Raw genomic sequence first — 10947 nt, 5'->3', positions numbered from 1 at the left:
TAAAATTATTTTTTTCTATTAAAAAAATAATTTTTAAGGTTTTAGACACTAGATAGCTCGCGTCATATATTTTTTTTTAAAAAAAAAAAATTTGGGATGCTAGCAAGCTAATGGCCGGCACCCCTATATCTAATTCAAAAAATATTTTTTTTGGGCAAAGTGATGTCAAGCCAACAAAGGGTTAAAATCACCTAACAAAAAAAAATAGGAATATTGCAACATAACCTCTCCTTGTTTTCCCATCCTTTTTATTTCACAAGTTTAATTACATATTTTATATTTTAAAATAATATTAAACTACTTATCATATTTTTAATTATTATTGCATCACTCACATTATTATTAAATTTAAAATTAATTTAAAATATATTAAAATATATTTATAAAATATGATAGTTCAATATATTTTAAATTAATTTTAAATTTAATAATAATGTGAGTGATGTAATAATAATTAAAAACATGATTAGTAGTTTAACATTGTTTTAAAATATAAAATATGTAATCAAACTTGAGAAATAAAAAGATGGGAAAACAAGGAGGGTTATGTTGGAATATTCTTAATTTTTTTTGTTGGGTGATTTTGGTCCTTGGTTGGCCAACACCACTTTGCCCAAAAAAAATTTTTTTAATCAAATACTGGGGTGCCGGCCATCAGTGTGCCAACACCCAAAATTTTTTTTTGAAAAAAATACATGGTGCCGGCCATCTAGTGTCCAAAGCCCTAAAAAATATTTTTTAATATAAAAAAGTGGTGTTGGCCATCTATTTTCTATAATCCAACTTTGATGTTTATTTCAGGTCATTTTGGTAAATATTTTTGAATTAGGGTTATTTTGATAAATATCAAATTTTTTTAGTTAGATTGGTAAAATAGCCACAGAGCACATCAAGTTACCTATTCCGGTGCCTACCACGTTTCAGATAAACAACCAGACAACCAATACGCTAGCAAAGCAATCTTGACTTTTTTATAAAACTTACCTCCGAAAAATAATTAATTACTTAAATGACTTTTTTTTAGAAAAAATATGAAAATAACCTAAAATCTACAGTAAAAGTTGGTGGATCTGTAGATTTTAGTTATTTTGGTATTTTTTAAAAAAAATAGGTCATTTAAGTAATTAATTATTATTTTTAGGTTAGTTTTATAAAAAAGCCTAAACTTTCGAGTCAACTATCATCCAATTAATGCTCATTTTTTTATCACTAAACTATCAATTTATTTAATTTGGTCACCCAACTATTATCTCCTTTTTTGCCACACAACTATCAATTTTTAAATTTGGTCACCCAACTAATCGAGATTGTTTTTTTTTTGTCTATTTATATTTTGTATTAAATCTCTGACGAGTGGTGGTGTAACCGTTAAAAGATCAATATAATAATAAATTTACACCTCAACTTTTACATATATCGATTTAGTTATAATTTTTAAAAATTAACACTCAAAATTTACAAATGATCTTAATTTGATCCTCGAAATTTACCTTCCTATTCCGCTTTCCTCACCATCACTACCATTGTTGCCTCCATCTCCATTTCCTCGTTTTTAAATTTTCCAAGCAAATAAATGCATATCATAACATTAAGCAAGTACGACTATGATGTGTTAAAATCAATGGTTGAAGGCTATATTGTAAGGTACTAATAAAAAATAGTCCAAGGATCCTCCGACAAGACCTTTGTGTAATCGTCATTCAACTTGGAATTTGCCAAGTAATAATCATTCTCAATGTCTATAAGATGAAACAATTGATTAAGTTTCCATAACACGGAGATATTGCTGAGGATATTGAAACTACTACACCTTATTGATAACTTGATCACCGCAATATTTCCAATGCTCTCCTCCATCAGATGGTGGACTCTTTTAGAGAAACAAATCAAAGGAATATCATCTACGACTTCCTTCTCAACATTCTTATCCAATTTGCTTCAACTTCCTTTGAGGGATAATTTGTTTTACCCATTTTGCCCCATACGTTCAACAATTTATCACGAAAAGACATGCGATCCATGCCCTCAGTCGATTCCATACAAGGATCAATATCCTTCATATGGTCTTCTTTTCAAAATTGAACCTTTTTTTGTGGCTTTACCACGATGACTTGCCTTTGGAGGTTGATTCATTCTACAAATTGTAGACATCAGAATTTTTAAATTTGTCTAACTTCTTATAATTTTTATTTACCCAATTTTAAAAAAGCCAAAGAAAGGAAATTTAAAAATATAAATGTAAAATATCATTTTCTTCTCTTCTCTCCTTTCTTTATAAATTATTTATTTTACGAAAAGATCATGATTTTAAATAGTTAGTCAATTATTTTTGTAACACCCAACTCAAATAATGAATGCCACATTTAACATTAAACATTCTTTGTCCTATCAAGTACTTATAAGTTGGGCTCTTATTAAGATCAAATTACCCTTTTTAGAACTTAATTAGACTAACAATAAAATTTAATTCCATTCCAAACTTATTTCAGGTTTCTTTTGGCCCAACTAAAAATTTTTAATTTTAGATCTATATATCTTGGGATAGTGTTATAGTACTATAGAACTTTAGCTTCAAAGTTGTCCTGTCTCGAGACAAATGAGTGCATGTATTGAGACAAAGGGGCTTATTTCTCGAGACATAACCTTGATACTGTAGCTTTTTTTAGCTTTGAAGTTCTTGTGTCTCAAGACACATTCCATACGAGACCTAGGATAGGAGACCTGAGAATTCTATTTTCAAACACCTTCAAATCATATCAAAACTGTCCACGATCATTCCAAACAATAATCAAAGCTCATAAACTATGTAATACCTCATATTTATTGTTCAAAATATGTTGAATTCAAATGTCAGAACAATTAGACATTTTCTTTCTTTCTTCATTAATTTACCTATCTACAGGCCATACTTTATACCATGAAATTTATTTCATACCCCTTTTTCTCCCAAGCATTGATGATGTGGTGAGATCTGTCGAGGTCACTAGTTCAAACGATAACTTCAATCGGATATTTCACCTACGCGTTTTCAATCCGATCTTTCACCTATGTGTTGAAAAATAATGCGTTAAGCTCATAAAAACTTAATAAGTACCTATGAATTCAGATAATACCATTTATTTATTTATTTATCATAAATATTATTATTATAGTTGATTAACATATCTTAATAGTCAATAGGTTATTCACTTAAAAAAAATAGTCAATAGGTTATTCCATATTTACAAAATTCACTAATACTTTGATTTACTAATTTTATCATTTCACGGATTATCGAGATCAAAACATTTTTTTAAAATCACTTACCACGACTTTTTAGCTCATGATAAACATGTTGGAACCAGATGGATATATGGAACATATCACGATACACAAAGCACAAAAGTGCTGGAAACACAGGCATTGAAGTACATAACAGAACAAAAGGCATCGAAGTGTGATATCACAAATAACACGGGAGTGTTTGGGTTCCAATGGCATGCCAACTATATCCACGAAATTCAAGGCTAGTCTGCATGGGTACTTTAATATCACTGAATTTACAATAATTAATTATGTATACTTTATTCAATTTTACAATTTCATTACACTTTGACATTTCTTTCATTCTAGTTTATTATTTAATATTATACGAATATATAATTTCAAACATTAAAATTTTCAAGAGCATTTTCTTTACACTTTCATTTCATGCCTAACCACGATCTTTATTCATACTAGTATTTATTTCACAATTTTCACAATTTAACTATATTTTTACACTTATTCAATTTAGTCCTCATTTTCACGATTTAAATAATAATTGTAATTTCAATTACAAAAATCACAAGAATTTTATTCACTAAATACTTGGTCCATAATTTATCATATATTTCATACTCTCTACATCATTTTCACTTATCTAATAATAACACATAAAATTTCACATATTTTTCAATTTAGTCCTTTTACCACAAAATTCATTATTCACTACCTATTCATTTCAAATCAATTTTCTTCCATGTAACACTTCACTTGAAAAAATCTTTTCAACGTTTTTAATAATTGTAATCATTTTTAATATTGTACAATTTAGTCCTTAATTATAAAAACCCAATAATTATCATAACATTATTCTAATTCCAACTTTCATTCAAATTCATTATCACTTATCACTTTAATTAAATAATTCATCATAATATCTTATTGGAAATACTTAGATCTATACACTTTGCTTTTCTAATTTAACTATAAATTTACAAAGTTCACAAATTAATCCTTGATAACAAGAGAATTCTATGGTACTTACCTATAACCAACCTCAAATCACTTGTTTTTTTCCTTCTCCTTATTACTTGATTCACTCTCTCAATTTCTTTCTTCAACAACACGCGAAGATCATAAAACTTCCTATGAGAAATCTTTCCTTTAACATAATTTTTATACTTTTTTAGCAAGAACATGATGGAACTTTGATATTCTTACCTTGTTCTCTAAATTTCAAGTCTTAGCTTGATTTTCTCTCTCCTCTAACATGAACATTCAACGTTCTATTTTGTAATCAAAGTTCACTAGATTGTTGGAAGTTTGATTCTACTAAAAACTTTGGTGTAATTTCAAGGATTTTTCTCTCAAATTCGAGAAAAAGGATCAAGTTGTAAAGAAAACAAAACTTATTTTCTTCCGTGGAGAGGCATGAAATGATGGAAGGGATGATTATAACTTTCTTTTCACCCTTTTTAATGACTTAACCATTAATTAATTAATTAATTAATTAATTAATTAAAATACCTAATAATAAAATAATTATAAATTAATCATAAATTATTCCAACCAATCATCCTTCAACACCATTCATCCTTAATTATTATACCTTAATAATTGATAATTATCCAAATTTATAAATAATCATTTTGCCCTTCATAATTCTCTATAATTTCATCTTAGAATCACTATTCACTTTTTGTAAAACTATGATTTAGTCCCTCATATTGCTCTACTTTTTTATTTGGTCCCTACTTATTAATTTTGTGTCACTAGAACTTTTGGGTTTTTTGTAATTTTGTCATTCAACCTTCCCATATTTACATTTTAATCCCCCAATTTTGAATAATTAGACTTGAGTCCCAAAGTTTTTCACATCATTATGATTTAGTCCTTACCTTAAATTAATATATCACAATATACTTCTTAATTCAACTTCTTTTGGCATCTATCAACCTTCTCTTTTATCATTTATATTTCTTATTTTAGTTCACTAAGGAATCTATTATGCACGATTCTCACTTATTACTACTTTTATAACATAACAATTTTAGGGGTGTTACAATTTTCTTTTCTTTATACTAATTAATCAAACAAAAGTATGTAAAATTTGTTTTACCTTCTTTTTGTACTAGTTTTAACCGATTAAATAGTATCTATATCTATACTTATTATAAAGCCCTAACTATGTTGGTGTCACGAGTTAACAGAGTACCAACGTCGTAATTAGGAAAATATGATAATACACTTCTTGTACAAGTAAATTATATTATTTTGAGATTATTTTTATCATTATATATTTTTATATAAAAACGTATACACATAATAAGATTTAAACCTATACTTTTATTTGTCGGTTAACCACGAGTTGGGTAGCAACAATGGTCAACTTTCATAGCATCATGGTCCAATATTGGTTTAATCGACATAGGAGGCCTGGTGTAGACATGAAGACCAGCAGTAAGAGACCATCTTCGCCATGAAGTCTACTGCAAAATTGAACTCCCGAAAGACATGCTGAAGCTCAATCTGCGAATCTTAATCCATTAATTCTTTGATCTATTGGACAATAGTCGAAAACCATCTCAACAGCAGCTTTGTCGTCCCTTTGTAGCTTCTTAACTCAAGAATAAAGCCTTATTTACTAATTTTGATTCAATGAAAAATCCTTATTTATTATTTGTATCAATTTTAAAAAAATATATATATTTATACAATTTTATTTTACTGTTTAAATAAAAAATATTTGATGCACCGTTGATATATAAGCCTCATACACCACTTGTGAATAATGACATGACATGACATGTCAACATTAAACTAAACAAAAATATGAGGACTTGTAAATAAATACAAATAGTTTTGTTTAAACATCAATAATATATTATACATAAATATTAACAACTTTAGATTTAGTATATTGAGTTTAAAAGTTTAGGGTTTAAGGTTTTAGTATTTATTTATAATTAATTATCGTTTAATTATGTTTAAATAAAATTATATGTATTTATTTATAAGTCCTTCACTATTTTTGTTTTATTTAATAATGACATATCATGTTATTATTTATGAATGGTACATGTAACTTATGTACAGATAGTATATCAAATATTCTCCATATTTAGATTAGTTTTTAGAAATATAGTTGTTATATAATTTTATCTATTTTATTGGGTTAAACCATTGTTTGTAAGTTAACCTAGGCAACAATTCTCATATTATGTGAACAAATAATAAAACCTTTATTCTGTTTTACCTTTCCTTATTACTAATTTTGATTCAAACATAATGGAAAGGCTTTTCAGTTGCACTTGCACTTAGGTTTGAGGTTGTCCGGGATTTTACTAGCTCCTTTTGTCTCTGATTTGTCCACTCCTCTGAATCGTGGGCTGACAGGGCAGGGCACTGCAGGCGTCCCTTCGTTTGACCTTGGCCTCTTATTTATTTTACATTTAATTAACTTTTAACTATTATATTTCCCAAGTTTATATTGTTATTGCATGCATTTGCCTTGCCTTGCCTTTCTCTTCCTTTCATTTTTTCTTACCGTTTTCGAATCAAGTCACAATGTTGAATGAGTCGATGTCGGTCGCTTCAAGAACAAGAAGCAGGAAGGGGAAAGCGCCGTGTGGTGATAGCAGCAAGCAAAGGAAGAAGACACTGGCGGTGGAGGAGGTGCGGTTAGCGGCAACAAATATGGCAACGCCGCAGTCTTCCGTCAATGGTAAAGTGTCTTTGGCTTCTCAAAAGGGCACGGCTCAAGTTCAAACCTTGAGAGAAGAATTCGACGGTGAGTTACGCGGAAAAGATGGAAACGACCCTGAACCTGATGTTATTTGTCTGGGTAGTAGTGACGATGGAGATGAAGACAGTGAGGATGATGAGGCTCCCACCTCTACAAGCGGAGAGGATAATTCTGACTCAAGCGATTTGGATTATAGGGAGGATGAAGGGAAGGGAGAGGATCCTCAATCCTCTTCCAGTTCGGAAGATGAAGTCGAAGAGACGCCAAGCCATGGCATTGCCAAAAGAAAGGCTACTGAGGTCGAGTTCGTTGGGGAGAATGGTTCCACTGTCGATGAAGTCGAAGATACGCCAAGCCATGACATTGCCAAAAGAAAGGCTACTGAGGTTGAGTTCCTTGGGGAGAATGGTTCCACTGTCGACGAAGTTGTAATGAAGCCTAAGAGTAAAAGGAGACGGTCCGCCTCTGCCAAGTCCGGTAAATTTCACCTTCTTAGTATTTTTGTGGATTCTATTTTGGACAACCAAGACTCGGATTCTAGTACACTGGGAGAGGACCCCATTCTCCAACAAGAAACCTGCGAAAACCCTTTGCCTCTCAAGTTCACTTTTGGAGTTGAGGACTCAATTGTTCCGGACAAAACTGAATTTGAGAACGAAATGGATTCACTCTGGTCTGAGATGCAAATTTCTCTTATGTCTAATCCAACTTCGACCCTGCCATCCCCGGTATGGTCAATGCTTTAGCATGTTTTCTTCTCTTTCTTGTGAACATTTTGACTCAGCTTGTCTGCATTACGTATTTGTGGATTTGCACTGAAACTAAGATTTGTCACGTTGAATTGGTGAACAGTTGGAAAATGAAGATGCTGATGTATCTGAGTTTGAACATGACACAACAACCCAATCCCTATGTCTTCAAGGGAAGCATCATCTTGTGTTAGACGAAGAGATTGGAATGAAATGCAAATTTTGTTCTTTCCTGCTGCTGGAGATCAAAGATATCTCACCGCCTTTTGTAAGTTGTTTGTGATACTTCCATGTTTCATGCTTAATATTCTTCTTCCATTTTATCTTGGATGGAAGGGTGGAGCCAATATAGAGTGGCATGATGGTAGAGAAAAAAACTCTGTTGAAAGCATTGTTACTTGTTATAGTTAATTTACAAAGCACTGATAGATTTTGTTGAATTTTGAAGTATATAGGTATTGCTGTTGTGATGAATGCTAGGAATTTTATTAGCCCATAAAACAGTTCCAATGAGAATTATGCTGCTATCCGAGCTAAATGGCTCAATAATAGTCTAATCTCTAGGAGCCTTGTATATATATGGCACTTGACTGAATTGCTCTTACTGGCTTCAGATGATTGATTATTTGTAACTTGGTTTTGCTTGATTCAGATGACTGATCGTTTTGGAAAATATGAGAGGCAATTCTCTGGCATTGTAGATTATTCTATGTTTGATGGCCTTCACTGTGAAGACTCTAACAATGATATGTCTGGTTTTGATCACTCTGCTGAAATCGAAGGCACAGTGTGGGAAATCATTCCTAACTTAAAAACTAAACTCTACCCCCATCAGCATGAAGGTTTTGAATTTATTTGGAATAACATAGCAGGAGGGATTTATCGTGACAAGTCAAAAAACTCATCCAAAGGTTGTGGTGGATGCATTATATCTCATGCACCCGGTACGGGGAAAACGCTTCTAACTATTGTCTTTCTTCAGACGTACTTAAATGAATATCCGAGTTGCAGGCCAGTGATTGTTGCTCCTCGCAGTATGCTACTCACATGGGAAGCTGAGTTTAGAAAGTGGAAGGTTGACATTCCCTTTCACAATCTCAACACTCTGGATTTTTCTGGCAAGGAAAAACCGAAGGCAATTGGTCTTTATGAAAAATTCAAGCTGAAAGTTCCATGTCAAGATAGAGCTCTTGCCCGACGTCTGGTTAAGTTGCTTTCCTGGAAATCTGATAGAGGCATTTTGGGAATCAGTTACAAACTTTTTGTGCAACTTGCTGTAGTAGATAATGAGGAGAAGCACAAGTGTACAACATTAAATAAGGATGTAAGTAAAATCCTTCTTGAGCTTCCTGGCCTTTTTGTTCTAGATGAAGGGCACACACCTAGAAATGATGATACGCTTATATGGAAAGCTTTATCAAGAATCAAAACAGAGCGTCGTATCATACTCTCAGGAACTCCTTTCCAAAATAATTTTGATGAGCTCTTCAACACTCTCTACTTAGTGAGACCGAAATTTGCTGAAGGAATCCAGTCTAGACATCGAGTAGAGGTTAATAAAAAGTGTAGTGATGAAGGAAAAGAAGCAAAAAGGAAATGGGCCTATTTGACTGGTTCCATTGGCAAAGATGATATATATGAAGCTGAAAAATTGAGAGAGCTTAAAGCTGTGATTAAGCCCTTTGTGCATGTACATAATGGTAGAATTCTACAAACTACCCTTCCTGGTTTGAGGCATTCTGTGGTTGTTTTACGGCCCTCTGATCTGCAGAATAGAATCCTCGAGCGTGTTAAAGAAACAAAAAATGCATTATTGCGAGACTATTATGTGTCTTTGATCTCCTCCCACCCTTCTTTGTTGCAGCAATTATCCAACAAGGAAGATATTAAGGAAAAAGTCAGCTCCATTGTTAGTATGGATATGCTAGAAAGGATAAGACTGAAACCCGATAAAGGAGTTAAAACGAAATTCCTCATGGAACTTCTTAAGCTTAGCGGGGCTCTGGGTGAAAAGGTCTTAGTTTTCAGTCAATACCTTGAACCATTAAACCTAATAGTGGACCAGATAAAAGATTTTTTCAAATGGAAGGAAATGGAGGAGATATTGTACATGGATGGGCAATGTGAGATGAAGCAGCGTCAAAGGGTAATTAATGTTTTCAATGATCCAACGAGCAAAGCAAGGGTGTTGCTTGCATCAACAAAGGCTTGCTCGGAAGGTATAAATCTTGTTGGTGGTTCTAGAGTGGTTTTGCTTGATGTGACATGGAACCCCTCTGTGGAAAGACAAGCTATATGCCGTGCATATAGGCTTGGACAGCAAAGAATGGTATACACTTATCACGTTATCTCATCTGGGACTATGGAGGGGTTGAAATGCTATCGACAAGCCGAGAAGGACCGGTTATCGGAGCTATTATTCTCTGCTTCTCACAGAAGGGATGATCATCACAAGAAAGAATTTAATTGCCCGGAGGATAAGATATTGGAAGCGATGGTAGGGCAAGAGCAATTCACTTCAATGATTGAAAAGATAATAAATGAGCCCAAAGATTCTGACTTGATTGTAACTTATGGAGGTCTGTAACAGGTTTATATCCATGTAGAAATTGGACTCAAGGAATGCCAAGTTTAGAAGTTGACAGTGTTTGCTTTTTGTTCGGTCTGCTGAGATTTTGAATCCTCATTGGTATGTTGGTCTTGGTGTTTAGCTTTGGAGGTTGCATACGTATATTCTAAGACATCATTTGTATGCTAATATTTTGTTTTTCCTTTTTGTAGACAACAACTAATTATGATCCTTTAATGTCATTTCCAAGAAACATCTTTCTATAGACATGACAATGAATGAGGAAGATAAGATCAATATCAGCATTTCTGCCATCTCAAGGAGTATCAATTCTAGCCATAGTACCATTTATTTTAACATATTTAGTTGCTAGCAGTTTGTGATATGCATTGTTTTTAGCTGGGAAGCAAGATAAATGGACAGGCTGCGTCCAAGGTAAAAAAGGAATGAAAGAAAGTAGCTACCAATGCTAGGCTGGCTACCAAGCGGAAGATGATGCTTCATTTGAAGACATGGGGTTGTTCCATTTTTAAGTTTTAGAAATGCTTTAAAGCAAACAAAACATGCAAAAGCTATTCAAGTTTATAAAAGTAAGAGAATTTAATTGATTTATTTTAAGACGTAGGAAAAAAAAATCAAAT

At 32.4% G+C, this 10947-nt stretch overlaps 1 protein-coding gene across 1 annotated transcript; it reads left to right on the top strand.

Annotated features, from left to right (window-relative positions):
* The first annotated feature begins 6538 nt into the window (after positions 1-6538).
* LOC108450875 (SNF2 domain-containing protein CLASSY 3-like) lies at positions 6539-10598 on the top strand. Its single transcript, XM_017748642.2, has 3 exons — positions 6539-7716; positions 7841-8005; positions 8390-10598. Exons 1-3 carry the CDS (start codon positions 6811-6813, stop codon positions 10322-10324), a joined length of 3006 nt encoding a protein of 1001 aa, XP_017604131.2. The 5' UTR covers positions 6539-6810; the 3' UTR covers positions 10325-10598.
* Positions 10599-10947: the final 349 nt, after the last annotated feature.

Source organism: Gossypium arboreum, chromosome 5 (genome assembly GCF_025698485.1).
Source record: "Gossypium arboreum isolate Shixiya-1 chromosome 5, ASM2569848v2, whole genome shotgun sequence".
Taxonomy (NCBI): Eukaryota; Viridiplantae; Streptophyta; class Magnoliopsida; order Malvales; family Malvaceae; genus Gossypium; species Gossypium arboreum.
The sequence above is the reverse complement of the archived record's forward strand: the minus strand, read 5'-3'. Positions and strand labels throughout refer to the sequence as shown.